General features: G+C 38.6%; 1 protein-coding gene across 3 annotated transcripts in view; it reads right to left on the reverse strand.

Annotated features, from left to right (window-relative positions):
- The window catches only part of vipr1b (vasoactive intestinal peptide receptor 1b), a 63,298-nt gene extending 50,540 nt beyond the window's left edge, over positions 1–12,758 (reverse strand). For 2 of the 3 annotated variants that reach the window (XR_008565945.2, XM_015955164.3), the window contains exon 1: positions 12,546–12,758. Coding sequence is in view for 1 of the 3 variants with exons in the window: in XM_015955164.3 (XP_015810650.3) it covers positions 12,546–12,602 (57 nt within the window). In the remaining 2 variants the exon portion in view is untranslated. The remainder of the gene's footprint in view (positions 1–12,545) is intronic. The other variant, XM_070553182.1, reaches the window with a different exon arrangement.
- Positions 12,759–16,409: the final 3,651 nt, after the last annotated feature.

Here is a 16,409-nt window from a genome sequence, read left to right on the forward strand (position 1 = left end):
TACAGCAGGCTGCAGCAGGGTTGTTTACAACATTTGTAATTCCACTTTCAACCAGTAGGGCGGAGGAGCAGGAAACTGCTCACTTTAAGGGAGGCATTTTCGATATGTCATCTCGGGAGGAGAAAACATGGGTTTGCTGGTGAGATTATATCCGAGAAATCCCGTAGAGTAATTCCAGATTATATGAAGAAGTCAGTTGAGGAGAAGGAGGTCTGGGGATGTCTGATACCAGAACTCGGATTCCTCTTGCGACACAAGTAAATTGACAGTGAAGTACTCGAAAAAATGTCTTTAACTATCTGTGTGCTTTGACTGATGTCTCTGCCGCGATGACATCATCACCCATGGCCTGTGTAGTTTTTTTTTTGTAGTTTTAAGATGAATAATGTTTCAAAATGAAGCGCACTTGAAAGTATTTCAATAATAAACTAAAAAAAACCAACCTAACCCTACAGGACAAATAGTAAAAAATGGGAATGTTGACCATTAAAACTCCCAAATTGATTCAGCTCTGAGTTACGACAGCTTCCCAAACCCAGTGCACAAACCCTGATCTATGTGAGGATTTGCGTCCCCGGTCTCTGCTGCCCTGTGCTTCGCTCACTCTCTCCTCACGTGCATGAGGTCACCCTGACACACAGCCTTGTACACAGAAGTCCTCGTCTGCAACTTATTACAGCAGAAAAGCCAACTTACCTGAAGCAATAGCAGCGGATCAGCTGGGAGGCAGCAGTTTAATCTGCAAACTACGTCTGAGCAAAGCAACATGCACGCTGGAGGAAATCCCCTTTTGATCAGACTCTGTGGTAACCTTACTTTTGATTATCTGGAAATAGACCACGGGTCAGTAACAATAGAGCTCTTATTAAAGGATCAGCATCATTATGAGTCATGAAACCAAATCAAATCACAGAATGTGATTTTTATTTTTTTTGTTGTTGTACAGATGAAACATTTTATTTAAAGAATCCGTTGTCTCTCAGAGATGGAGACATGTCCGGTCAGAGCTGTTGCTCCGTGGCACACAAGCTCGTAACGGTCCCTGCTGTGGTGAAAATACATGCCACGAAAACAAAAAAAAGGACACGAAGTACTGAAAATAAACGCTTGATATTAAAGGGACAGTTTGGATTACTTTCAAGGGGCAGCAGTAGCTCAGGAGGTAGAGTGGGTTGTCCAGTAAAAGGAAGGTTGCAGGTTTGATCCCGGCTCCCACCAGAGAATGCTGCTGTTGTGTCCTTGGGCAAGACACTTAACCTACCTTGCCTGCTGGTGGTGGTCAGATGGACCAGCGTTCAGCAGGCCTCGCCTCTGTCAGCGCGCCCCAGGGCAGCTGTGGCTACATTGTAGCTCATCCCCACCAGCGTGTGAAAGTGTGTGTGTTAATGGACGGATGACTGATTGTGTTGTGAAGTGCCTTGGGGGGTTGGAGAACCCTAAGAATGTGCTAAATACAGACCATTTTTTACTTTCTCAGCCAAGAAAACTGACTCACAAATAAAAACATCAAGTCCACCGATGTAAAGGTTTTCAAAACTGATATTTTTAGGTTTTTTTAAGGCAGGATAACTTCTGATCAATCATTTGTAGACGTTTCATTTTCTGGCAACAAAAAATTTCAGCAGATTAAATGAAATTCTAGAATCACAATTACATGAAACAAGTTATTTAACAAACAAGAAAAGATCACGCACTGTTTAGAGTTACACCTGACATGAAGCTGTGGGTAATTTGACCAGACTAGTTAGATTATTTATAAAGCTTATAATGGGAATCCCGTTTTATGTTTGCAGAGTAAAATCTACAAAAAGAACATAACGGCTGCTAATTGCAGCAAAGCACGTTTCACAGCCGTTTTGCGATGCTATCATGTCTGATAGAGAGGAGGCTTTAGACATCCACATATAGCATCACTAAAGGATGAAAAAGGTGAGTTTTGCAGGATATGTCCCCTTTGTTGTATGTATTTTATTTTAGAAATTCAACCCAACTTTTAGATTTTCCAAGAAGACAGAAACAACCAGAAAGTTTTGCTTTCATCAGGCAGACAAGCAGATAGTGGAATGTGTGCATGGCTTTAGCCTGCAGCCTGCAGGGATCAAGCCTCCTTTGGTGCAGCATGTTGGTTTATTTTTCATACAAGTCTGTGAATTAGAGGAAAAATCACACCAGAGTTCAGAGGATTGCATTCACGCCAGCGGCTGAGCGTCCTAACCCAAAAAGATCCAAGCCACCAGTTTTAAAATGCAGAAGACAACGAGATCGTTCCTGCCCCCTCGGCACTGCAAACATATAAAACCTCCAATATAACAGATCATCCATAGAGCATTGTAAAGAGGGTGATGCATCAAGCTGCCACCTCCAAACTGTGCAGCTGATGAGTGGACTTCTGCAAAAACCTTGGAGACTCACACATTTACACACACAGCTTCCCAGATGGCAAAACAAGCCATAAATACCTGTCAGCTGTGATGGTTTGTTAGTGCAGAGCGCCCCACGTTTAACTATCATTTAAAATAGCTGCCATCTTTGTCTTGTTTGAGGATGAGAAAACAATCAAATAAAACAAATGGGAAGAGCTGAGAGGTAAATGACAGGAGAGGCTTGTGTCAGTGTGTGGACAATCATTTCAAGGCGTTTACATCTATCCCATATCTCACTGTGGGGCAAAATCTACATCAGCTGTTAAACGTGGGATTTATCGGCCAGTAGAGGAATTGTTAGCGGGAGACTCAAACTAATCTTCACCAGACAAACAACATAAACACAATAAATATTTGCTGCTTCCTAACACTGACAGCTCATCTAAGATGCTGAATATTACAAAGAGCTGTATACGAGTTCTTTTTCCAAATGCCGTGAAGAAAGAGACTCGGAAAATCAATGCATTGTTTATTTATGCAAATGAAGTACTAATCCAGGAAGTTTGATATAAACTCGGAGGGTGACAGGCCATAACTCTAAGGTCAACTGGTTATTTATTTCTGCATGCGGCACAAAGTCAATGCAAGGCTTCTATAATAATGTCACATTAAAACATAAAGAGTGGTTCTATAATGTAAATGTGTCAGAACATGATGGAATAAACTGTCAAGGGAAAATGAGCTTCATTGTTATTGATTACAGGCTAAAAACAAGAATGTCCAGTGTCCAGCTTGAGCTTGTTTACAATGAACTATTGTGCTTATTTGTTTTGTGGATGCTTTTATTCACAGAAACTTGTAGTAGAAAAATGCAGTCGACTCACCTAACGTGTGTGTTTTCAGTCTGTTGGAAGAAAAGAAACCTGGAGAAAACCCACACATGCATGAGGAGAGCATGCTAACTACACTCAAAAAGGCAACAGTGCTACCAACACCACTTACTCCTGTCCCGCAAATTCACTAAATCACGGGAGAATTGCAACGCCATGCGTGATTTCAGACGTCCACACAATAACAAGCAAGGACAGTTGCATGTATCCAAAAAGGTCTGTGGTTTATTTTGTGTTCTGTTTACATCCGGTACGGTGGTTTCACAGGAAACGAAGTACGTTAATCTGCACATGACTTTTATTTTGAAAGTTTCCAGATATTTTATATTGCTTTCCTGTTTGATTTCCTGTCTGGCCTGGTCTGAACTGTGGAGTTTGACGTGTTTTCGAAGCATAGAGCGTAAAAAATAGACTCGAAATGTAATCTTCTCTTCTGGGACGCATCCAGAACATTACACTTTGCTATCAGACAGGAACCCGTTCACTATTTGCCGTTTTGTGACCGTTTTGCAATGCTTTCATGTCTGATGGAAAGCTGGAGTAAGACCTGCAAAGCGTAGTGCGCAGCCATTAGCTGCAAATTATTAGTCAGTTGGTGTGTTTCCACCTGTTGTGAGGTGTTGCATTTTTGCGTAGTGACACGTAGCTTCGCTTAATTTACGCTTTGAGTCTTCTTATGTGCTATGTTAGATTGGATCAGTCTTAGCAGTTCAGATTGAGCCAGACAGTCAAACACAAAAGCAGTGTAAAACATCTGGTAACTTTCAAAATGCACATGAAGATTTCCCGTTGCTTAACTAGTTAAAAAGTACGTCATTACCTGTGGCGCCTTGGTGGTCGAGATAAACCGAACAGAAAATAAACCAAAGACCTTATGCGTCCATGCTGCTGTCTTTCTCCTTGCTTTATATCATGTGAACTGGCATAATCACGCATGATCTTGCAATTCTCCGATGATTTTGTGAGGTGTTGATACCAGCTGTATGGGAGGCTTTTGCTCATTGTAGAAAGGTACGCACAGGTAAAACGCTTCAATTACGTCATGCACTGCTTACGCACCTGGGTTGAAAGCTGTTAAGAACTGAAAAAATAATGTCAACTTTGTTATGCTAACATGCTAATGGACAAAATGCAACAAACAAAGTTAAACACAAATGATCCAGTTTTTGACAAACCTCTGAATTAATAAAGTTGATTACAGCATTTATGATGAAGACGTGATGTTTGGTTAAATTTGGGAGGATTTAACATAATTAGGATTAGCATCTGGAACAATTCTGTTGTTTTATCAGACAAAAATCCCAAGTTAGCTAGCTGATGCAACATTCACAGCAGTTTTTAAATTCACATAAACTTAGTCACCAGTCACACATGTCGAGCAGGTTTGAGTTTTTCATAAAGCAGCTTTCAGAGGAATTCATAAACATTGCTTGAAACACTGTTTCTAAACATTGTCCCCTCTTTAAAAAACTGCTGTTTATAGATCGTAGTCAACCTTCCAGTATAACCCCTGTTAGTAATGGTGTTGTATCAAGTAACAACCAGTTATCAGTAATGAGCATTCACGAACACTGACAGTATCAGTGGTGATATTAAAGTAACACTGGATAGTTTGTCAAACTTTCAGCTAGAGCTTTAACATTAATATCAGTGATTTTTGAGTTAGAAACGTAATCAGTTTCATATTTGACACCATTCTGCAGCCCTCTGCTGCAAAAACTACACTTAATAGTTTTGTGGAGCAGGAAGGTGTTCTAGGAAGGGCTCTTTACCTGCTTAAAAGTTGTCAGCTGTAATGCCAGCAGTTAGCATTTTCTGTTCTCCGATCGACAATAAGAAGCACAAGAAAAAGAAGAAATTAGATTTTTTCTGTTGGCATCATGGTGGAGGCTGGAAGTAAAAGTAAGAGAGTAAAATCTCTGAAGGTGAAGCAAAGAGCTAAAACCAGATGAACATCGATGCAGCCTACACTAATTTGATGGAGCTAAAGGAGGCTATAAATCTCGGACCAGTGGTGACCTAGCTTTGTTGCTACTGAACTTGTAAGTTATAAATTTTTTGTCCTACAGTGTGGACCTTTTTACTTTGTGGTTTATTTCAGTATTTGTTGGCTCATGTTAGAGTTAGCTTGTTGTTAGCGCTAGCTACACAAGGCTGCAGCAGGGTTATTTATGAAAGTTGTAATTCCACTTTCAACCAGTAGGGCAGAGGGGCAGGAAAATGTTCTGTGTTACTTTAGGAGAACAGTCAGGAGGAATGAGACAAACTATGTGATCTGTGTTGATAAACTGTCTCCCCACACTGTGATCATTTACAGATACTCACATTTAAATAACTGTTGAGTTTTTGGGCTATATTCTGTAAGTCTATCCTGCTACAAAAAGTAGATACATAATAGAAGAAATGGACTGAGAATCATAATTTTTTATTATTTTTTTTTATTTGTTCATTTCAGGCACAACAAAATACATATATAAAACATAAAGTGCACATTTGTACTGGCATCAAGGATAACAAGTCTATTTATTTAGCCTAAAATGACATGAAAACAGATTAGATTAAATATTTGTGCATAAGAATGTGTTTTTCTGAACTGCACCTTGAATTTATAAATGTAAACGCATTCTGCAACCCATACATGCACAGTCCATCAACATAAAAACAAGTTGCCGTGGGTATAAATTAACTGATTTTGATCTAAAAGCTGACAGAAAACAGATGTTCAAGTCTCTGCACAGCCAAAAATGTAGTTATAACAGATGTTTTCTGTCACTAAAATCACCTTTCTGTAAACCTACTGGAGGATATTTACTGTGACACTAAGCGGATCAAATGTGCAACATGAGGATTTACCATCGACATAGAAATATATTTACACGCTGATTAAGAAATAGCTGTGCAGCCTTTTGTTAAACATAGTTTCAGATCGGTGAGCATGTTGCATGTCTCCACCGTCTCCTTTGAAATTAACAGCCATCTCTTATAGCAGAGATGTTATTGCTGCTGTGATAAATGCCTTAGGTGCACTGGAAGACAGACGCAACAACATAAAGTCTGAATTAATGCAGGACTTTTATGAATCCATTGCTACATGAACTGATAGGAAACCTTTTTGTAGTTTGTTTTGGACTAACATGTTATTTGGAGTTATTATGAGCTGCAGCTCATGTTTATGCTTCGGTTTGACCTTATCCTTTACTGTACAGCCACAACAGGAAATCACACAGCAGTGCTTGAACACAAGCTGTTTAGATAAAGGCGAGGTTTATTTATTCAGATAGTTCCTTTCTGGTGTCAATCAGCCCAGTTTGTTTCTCAGAAGCAGCAGAGAGGAGGAGATATCATCGCCCACCCTTGCTGTCCTTTCCCTCCACCGCTGCTTAGTGTTAAGTTGATAACAGTGACATTCAGCCACTAACACACACTTTTTAACCACTTGTGGGATTTTTTTGTGCAGTTCTCACCCTCACGTTTCCTCACTTGACATATTGATGAAACCTGTCAGGCTGTGTTATTGTAAGGCAGCTCGGCGACGGCACATTAAGGGAGCCACTAAAGTATGTCAACGGATGACGATTGTGTTAATCTAAGGCGTCGGGGTGGGCCGGACACGTGAGAATGTTCAGAGGTGAAGAGGGGGAATTTTCTCACACCACTTCGTGGATGTGCTGAACAACAGGCAACGTAAAAATCACTGCTTTAATACACAAGGATGATTTTCTCTTTGCCCCAGAATTATTTTTCATTTTCTCCCATGGCTTTTACAAAAACAGGATAAGAGGCATCACTGGAATCATGTGGAAGCTGAGCGAGGAACGTTTTAAATGTCACAAGAAGGATGTTGCAACCACCTGCAGTGCAGTGAAATGTATGAAGCAGGCCAACAGAGAGCATAAGTTGAAGTAATTTGTGAGATTACTAAATCTTCAAAAGTGAGGTTTCATACAAACACGAGTTTAAAAACACTTAGAATTTAGAAATAAAAATATTTATCATCAAAAAAAAACAGTTGGATTATTTCAAGTTGTTTAAAGTGACTGTGTGTACTTTTCCATGGTGACGGGGGCAGTAGATACCAAAAAGGTTGCAAGCAAGCAGTATTTTTGTGTTGGAGTAAGACCTTACCAACGGATGCCCATTAGGATCAAAAAGCCCTGAGGAGTGCAAACTTCATCTAAATGACAAGCACATTAGACTCCCTTTCATCACTGGCAACAAGTGAAGAGGTAAATGTGTAAAACAACATTTAAGACATTTAACATTTAAAAATGGCGAAAGTTTTGGAACCGTTTGTAACAAATCAATTAATGCATTTTGTCCTCATGGGCTCCCGTAGAAGGAAACATGGGATCTAATATGGCGACGCCCAGAGACTTACACCCGCTCCCATGTATTTTAGACCTGATTTTTTGGTCATATGTTCAGAAGCTGCCAATATTTTTCAACAACTGGGCATTATTTCATGCATTATCAAATTTTTGATGGAAATTTTCAGAAATGAATGGTAAAAACTACACATTGTCTCTTTAACCCTCTTATGACCATAATTATAACAGGGCCGCATGGTATTTTTTTTAAATCTTATGGCTGTAAAATTGTAATAAAAAGTGGAAAGTGTGTGTAACTCTTCTCCTTTTTTCAGAACAACCTCAGCTTTCAGTGTATGGTTTGTATTTAGAATTTATTTCTATTAAAGCCTTTAAAAATCAGCTTAAAAGTGAAAAAAGCAAAAAACGGGTTAGAATTTTTCATATTTATTACTGAACAGGAACTTCTAAATGACTTGGGCAAACAATTTGGAATGAACAATTTAAACTTTGAACTGTAACGCATCTATTCTTAAAAAAGTTTTAATCTTGGTATCTTTTTTAGCAGTTTTTAAGACCATTTCTTTTTGTAAACTTTCAGACGTTTTTTATTTTTATTTTATTTTAGCAAATAGTTGAGGGTTGTTCAAATAAAAAAATAAAAAATAAAGACCGAACAAACATTCATACCCTGGTTCACTGGAGATCTCCTTCTTCGTGGTCACTGTCTTCAGATATAAGCCTTCTGGGACACCTAATAGGTCTTGTTGATTTTCTTTGAGGCATTTCTATAATTTCATGCCGGCTTTTATGCTAATTAGCTTCCCCATTCCTTTATCCGCTTTCACCGCGGTGCGGCGCTGTACAGCAGGATTTCCCCTCGTAGCGATATTTTCCATAACTCTGATTGCTTCATGCTATAGATCGTTGGAAAGCTGCTTTTATGTACTTTTAGGAACCGTTGGAATTTTGTGAATCTGATCAGCCATTCAAAAGTTATAAAACGGAGCATTTTGGATGACAAACTCAGAACGTCTCTGAATCTGTGTTGTGATTCGTTGCCTCAAGACAGGGAATCCCGGTGGCTACTGTAATGTATTGTATATGCCCGAAAAGCCCCATTTGTAATCTTTTCAGCACTTTTGGAATTTTACAGATATATTGAACAGTTCAGGAATTGTGGTAATGAGAATTACGCATGTTAAAATCCTGTCGGCAGCGACATGTTGGTAATAAGAGGGTTAAAAGTGTGAAAACTTGTTTAGTTGGTGCGTTTGCAGTTGTCTCTGGTAGGAATGAATGCCTTGCAAGCCGTACCCGGGGCAAACCATGCCCAGAAACTCTTGGATCAGCATGGATAAGTCAGCTGCAGCAGAAAGTGTTATTTCCTGTACATCTTGCCTTGGATTGGATAACAGTAACATGACTCTACCACCGACTTGCAATGTGGATGTTTTATCTTCACAAATAACCAAGCCTGGAGGAGTTTTTCTGTGGTGTAGTCGCTAATGCTAACAGTCAGCTTCAACTGTACAGAACGGTCTCGGCTGTTTCCTGGACGCTAAACCAACAACAGTCTTTGTCGTTGTTCATCAAAATGGGTGAGTCTATGAATGTTAAGTGACAGTGTGACATAGATCCTGGGACGTAATTTTGGGGGGGGACGGGTGGGACATGTCCCCCCCACTTTTTCAAAAGGCAGTTTTGGTCCCCTGCACTTTTTTCCGTCCAAAAACAATGTTACGCTCCATTAAATGGATTTGGTTGAGCACTAGGACCGAAACGGAAACCGCTTTACTATTAGACCCGCCCAAAAGCTAATCTATTGGCTCTGCTGATACTTGCTAACGTATTATTGGCTGTTGCTGCTGTCACTCAAGTTGTAAACAGTCAGAACGTGCTCACGTTGTTTTGCTAGTTTGGAGCCGCTAGGGAACACCGGTACTGAGTCACATCGTCAACTAGACGCTGTGTAATATCAGAGCTCAGCTCAGCTTCCATTACATAACATTTGAATAAGTGTTCATTTGTGAGTCTTTGGTAGTTAGGCACAGCCAGGAGGCAGCATGTCAAGAAAACGAAAAGTGGATAGAAGAGACTTCTTTCTAAGTCAAAACGTAAGTTGGAACATGTGACACCCCTGCATTAAGCTCAGACTCACCTCCTCCTTCACAAACATACTCAAAACTAACTTTTACAAACTCATCTCCTCCACATAACTGACTCCTCAGACACAATTTATTCGTATTATTATAATTATTATTTTTTTTATTATTACTATTATCATCATAATTATTATTACTAGTAGTAGTAGTAGTAGAAGTGTAACTTCAAAACTTTTATCATTTAACTTTATTGTAAACTTATCTATTGCAATGTATATTTTCACATTAAAAAGCTCTGAAAAATGAACAGTATCATCATCGTCAACAGATTTTTTTAAGCTTAATGTCAAAGATGTACACTTTTCATTAGATTTATCTTATTTTTTCCATTTATTTTTCGTGTGTAGAAATGCAACAACTGTTTAAACACTTTTAAGGGAAAAACATATTTAATATGTTTTTATACACTCAAATGTTAGGGTGATGATCATGTGTAAAACATTAGTTCAGCATGTCCTCTAACACAGCAAATGAACAAACGGCCAGATCTCAGGAGGGACCGTTTATGTATAAATAATTTTTATACTTTTGACTAGGCCTGGGAATGTAACAAATTTTGCTGGACGATATTTTGTCCAACAAATTGTTGATGATAAGCGATATCATTGTCAACATTATCTAGACCAAAATAACCACTAATATGATGTTAATATATCATAATAATGCAAGTACACCCTTTAAAATGCAACAAATAAACCTTCATTTAACATTGAAATGTCCAGAACCAGAACTTCTAAATGAATAAAAATAACAAACAAAAATTGAATAAAAAAAGAACCTCACTCCCTGTTAGAAAATGTTGCACCAAAAACAATAAAAAAGACCCAAAACAATAAATACAATGGCCTATCCATTGTCAACAGCCAAAACTGCACTTCAATAATGATAATAAATAAAAATAATAATAGAGTTGTACATTTTTTAACTTTGATATATATATATATATAGAGGATGGAAAAATTATTGAGATGGGCACGTGACGTGTCAAGGGGTCTTTACATAACACCCCCCACCCCAAATCCGCACAAGCCTGCTGTGTCCCCCCCACTTCTGAAATCAAAATTTCGTCCCTGCATAGATCTGTGAAGGTTTTCGAATCCTAGAGTTTCACGGTTTATTTTCTGTCAGAAGCTAATGCAGGAAATAGGTGTAGGAGACTATTTTCATGTTCAGCCCGCATGAAAAGCTCAGAGTGACTGACAGAGGTGTGACCAAGTCACTGCTTTGCAAGTCACAAGTAAGTCACAAGTCTTTCCAGTTAAGTCTCGAGTCAAGTCCAAGTCAAAGACAACCAAGTCCAAGTCAAGTCCAAAGTCAATGATCTGGAAGTCCAAGTCAAGTCCAAGTCCTCAAATTTGAATTTTCAAGTCATAATCAAGTAATCTGTCCAACTTCAATTTAATGACAATGATAATAAATAAATTCCAGAAATAAAGCTTCTTAAAGCTTCATTTATTTGCTCAAACAAACAGAAAGTGTAACTTAATTATAAACAAAGTGTTGCTTTATGTAGCAGCACAAGATCAAACCCAGAACGAAGAATGATTCACGGTTTTTGTCCATGTCGTGTGACTTTTGTGTTAAACTATCAAATATGCTCAAGTCATCATCAAGTCAACAGATGCAAGTCGATTCAAGTCGCAAGTCATTGGCGTTCAAGTACGAGTCAAGTCGTAAGTCTTTATAGATTTTATCAAGTCAAGTCAGAAGTCATTAAAATAATAACTCGAATCTGACTCGAGTCCAAGTCATGTGACTCGAGTCCACACCTCTGGTGACTGATAATAATCAGAAATAATCAATAAACAATGTTTTTTATGTGTTCCGAGCCTTTAAAGTCTTATTTTGGTTTAATTGTCTTAGCAGAATAAAGCTTGAGGTTTATTTAAAGACAAACTGAGTAAATAAATATCATCCCATCTCCAGCATGCAAGACTCAAGATGAGTTTATTGTGAATGTTGTAGTTATAGTCATTTTTTTAGTTACTACCACATCACATTGTTGCTCAACATCTGCAAAACCTTGTTTGTTTGTTTTTTTGTTTTTTTACTTTTTATGTTGCCCTAGGTTAATTGGCTGTAGGGAACAACCCAAATTTTATTTACTCTAAAAATAAATCTCTTGCAGAAATGCTTTCTGAGTTTGCTAACAGAAAAAATTGGGTTGACCCAAACGGTTAGCCATATAATTTTGAAAGAAATCCTCAAAAGTTGATTTGGTGCTCAAAGAATCCGTTTGAAATGATTCTGAGCAACACCAGAGCCCACATTTCAGCTCAATATCTATAAAACTAACAGAATTTTTTTTGTTGTCCTTAGTCTTTTTGGCTGTTACGGCCATCTTTAATTAAATTAATGTCAAAAGAAAACAGAAATCCAGTCAAACCATCAGTTTCATTCAAATCCATCCAATAAGTTATTTAGCTTGCACGGAAAACATCATCTCCCACCTTTTAAGAATGTGTGTGTGTGTGTGTGTGGGGGGGGGGGGGGGGGGGGGATAATAAACCATAGCTGAGGCTGTTTATATAAAAGTCTCTTATTTGCCAGAATGACCTTGGATTAAGGTCCTTAAACTTAAAGTGAAAGTTGATTTCTGTCTAAAACAGCTGCTAAAAGAACGTCACCTTGTTCTGACTCATCTGCGGACAAAAGGGATGAAAAATGCTTCAGAAGTCAAGATGTTTGGAGGAGACACATGAGCAGAAACATCCTTGAACCAGACAAAAGAAAAATAGAAAAACGTTCTCTTATAGGAGCAGATGCATTGAAGGTGTATAGATTTCAACCCCCAACAGCATTCATAGGGTATGGACTTACTTTTGGGAGAGATCCATAAAGCAGCAGAAGATAAATCAGCTGTAAAGAATCCATCATCTCCTTGAAGTCTTTAATTCCTCGTTGATTTGGAAAATTCTTTCTAAAAGTATTTGAACATGATGAAAGAGGAGCCGTGCGAGGCGAAGAGCTGCTGCTGCTCCATCGGGCTGCGCTCCGGTCTGTGTTCTCCTCCAGCAGCAGAGCTTCAGCTGCCTGTCCCTCTCTCCTCCCCTCAGCCATTCACAGCTCCACACCTCCCCATCCCAGAGGAGCTCTAACAAGCTGTCAGTCAGACAGCTGGTAATTAAATCTCATGTAATCCTCCTCTATTAAGGCTCAAATCAAACTGTCTAAACAAGCAGCGTCTAATTTTGAATAAACATCCATGCTGGTTTTAGTGATAAGTTGACAGATGGAATAAAGCTGCAGGAATCATTCATGTGGATTTTCACATTGACATTAAAATACTTTACAAAAGTTTTGGTGTTTACGTTTAAAAACATCACTGTGGAGGTTCCTCCAGCCATTTCTCAGTGTTAGTATTATTTAAATATCTTTTTCCACACGCTGGTTTATTATTTCATTTTGTTGCAATATTGTAAGATTACTAATGGGTGCACACATTCAGTAATTTATCTTACACATAGTTTTTGATCATTAACTATTTTCATTTGTATTCTGAGATTGGATGAACTGGCAGAGAGAGGGGACACGCCCAGTGTAACTCCATGCAGGAAGTGGAACATTCCATCTGGCTTCTGGAAGCAGGGAGCATGATAATGAAGAAACCAGAAACCAGATGTTCTGAAGCTCTATTGAGTTTACCAGATTTTGGTAGGATGTATTAGTTAAACTTTTTTTGTGGTAGTTATACTTTGTTGACTTAGTTTCCTAAGTTTATTTACTGTTTGTCTTAGTGTTTCCCCTGTCTCTCCCCTCCTCGTTGTCTGTAGGCTAGCCTTTGTGTATAAATTCCCCTGTGTGTCTCAGTTTTTGGAGAGTCTTGCTTGTTACTTTTAGTTAAGGTTAATTTTTGTGGCCATTTTTTCCTTTGGGCCCGGTTTTGTTTTGATTTTGTTTAATTCTTTATGAAATAAATGGAGAAAATATTCTTTTTATACCATTGTCCTGGAGTTTTACTGCTCGGTCCCTGACAATCACCCTTTTTATAGGAAAATCTGCAGAAAATTATTTTAATGTCACCCTTTCATGTTCCTGCACAGGTGGAACAATGCAGCTGCTGATTTAAAAGGACAGTTTGGATTTTAATTGGTGTTCTGTGGACTTGCTCTTAGTAATCAGTGTCTTACCTGCAGTAAAATCGGCTCAGACCAGCAGTACGTGAAAAAGCTGTTAATTTTACATAATTATGACAGAAATATGATGGGTGTACAGGAAAAGCCAGAGGCAAAAGTATTGCTGCAGTAGCAGCTCAGGAGGTAGAGCGGGCTGGGCCCTTTATAGACTAGCCGTTTGCTCATCAATCTGGTCAGAATTTATCTCTACTTTTCCAAACTGAGGTTGTTCATGAGCCATCTACAGCAGAGAAAAGCTCTGAATTCTCTCTTCTGAGGTTTTCAGTGATGAAGCGTTTGAAAACTCAAAAGAGCAACGTTTGGGTTTGAATTTGGAACTGCAGATCAGAGAGAAGGTCTGGCTTTTCATGGCCGTAATGTGGGAAGGAGTCAGCCTGTTGTGTCACTTAAGGTTTCTACATTTATAAAGAGACATGCACCTCACAGCTGCTCCCAGAAAGTCCATTACCCAGATTGCACCAGTTCATTGCTAACGTAATAAAATGTGTGCAGAGATAAATCCAAAAAAGAAATAAAACAAATCTCACATTCTCTGCTGTAAAGTGTTTTTGTCCTAGCCTAGGATCTAGACCGTCGTTTGCCGAAGCAAAATCAATTTGCGTTGCATGTCGGTCTAGAAACGCTCCAGTGAAACCTTCGAAAGCCCAGTCAGGATTGCTGCCGACCAATCACAGCGCTCTATCAGCCAGGTGGGCCAATCACAGCACGTTTATTTTAAGAAATTATGTATTGTGTTACATTTTTCTATGTTTTATGTAGTTCTTCCATGATGTAATGGCAGACTACCCCATTGACTGACATCTGTGGCGGTCCAATCACAGCGCTCTATCAGCCAGGTGGGCCAATCATAGCACTCAGTAGGTGGAATGTTACTGAAAACAAAGATGGCGACTTCTCGTTTGATTGGGGCTTTTCTTTGAGTCAAGAGCAGATAGAGGCACTTAAGTTTATTTAGGAAAAGGATGTATTGGCATCTTCTTTGACGGAGCATGGCGAACTGCCTCGTTGACTGACACCTATAGTGGTGAGTACGTTATGTTGTTTGTTCAATTTCCCTCTGGGATTAATAAAGTATTTTTGAGTTATCCAATAGCATGTGGGGACAGTTTGAAAGACAATCGCAGATCCCACCCCACGACTGAGAGCCGTTAATGGACCAGACTTGTTCTGCTCTCATATAAAACTTTTTGTATAATCTTCTGTCTGTCCTTATCAACAAAAGCCCAAAATGTGACAAAAGAAGAAAGAACTTCCAACCTTTTTCTTATATTATAGCCCAAAGAAAGTCATAGAAAGATGATTTCTGCAGAGATGTGTCAAACTGATATGTCTGTAGGCTCCAGCAGCACCCGTTAAATCTACCTGTCGTCTGTAAAACCCCCTACAGTCACATAAAAGCAGCCTTCATCCATCCTGACTGTCACATCGGTCGTTCGTCTTCTTGAGCTGCAGATCGTGTCTGTGTCTTTGCCGATTGACTGCCACTCGCAGCCGACTGGACCTCACAGCTTCCTCTTCACTCTCTGCCTGACTCCTGTTTGCATGAGCTCACTCATAAATATGGATGGGGGAGACGGAGAGCCACTACAAAAAAGTGAGTCTTCACAAAGAGCAGAGATGTGCTCCAGTTTTATCTGCTCTTTGTGAGGGTCAAAGGTTATCTTTGTTTGTGGTTACAACTTAAGCTTCAGCTTGAAAGCCAAAACCTTTTTTTATCTTTCTCTGAAGAGTCAAACAAAATTTTCTTGATTAAAAACATAAAAAAATAAGGCAGCAAAGAGAATGATTCACAGTTACTAAATAATGTCTTTTAATGGTGCTGAAATGAAGCTTTTTCATGATTAAAATATAAATTAAATTTAAATTATTATTAATGTAAACAACACATGTTAACTACTGACTTAGTGTGAATGCAAAAATGGGAAAAATACTTCCATCTATTTCTTTTTTGTTTCTATTGATCAAAAAGTCTGACCTTTAACTCCCTTTTCATTTAACAGACAGTAGATTGAGGACATGCAGTTCATAGGAGATTTAAAATCTAAACAATTCCATGACCTTTAAAAAATAAAATCAGTCAAAGTAAATAAACTGTCAAATAAATCATTTCACTGAATCTGAGGCAATAGAAAAAACATTGGGGGGGGGGGGGGAATATGTTCTTATCATGACATGTTCTCTTAAAACTAACCAGTTATACTTAATCTTAATTTGTTTTAATCCACTATGTTTGAATGTATTGTCTTACAGCACCTGCATTGCAAATTTTTCGCTTTCTAAACCTGAATTATCAACCTAAATAAGTAATGAGATATTTCTGCACAAAGCAACAGTTTCTTAAATTATGTAGACCTCTGTCTCTTAACACGATTCTGTTCAAGTCTTCTGCCTCCTTGTGGAAGATCTAAGTTCTGGAGGAGGTAAGTGCCAATTACATTTTGTTGCTATTGTTGTATTATTGTAAGTTTAGCTGATGTAATGCTTTATAATTGTGTCTTTGACATTAGCATTTAAACATATCAATCTTGAATATAAAACCATTTTCTGA

The sequence above is a fragment of the Nothobranchius furzeri genome, chromosome 7 (assembly GCF_043380555.1).
Source record: "Nothobranchius furzeri strain GRZ-AD chromosome 7, NfurGRZ-RIMD1, whole genome shotgun sequence".
Lineage (NCBI taxonomy): Eukaryota > Metazoa > Chordata > Actinopteri > Cyprinodontiformes > Nothobranchiidae > Nothobranchius > Nothobranchius furzeri.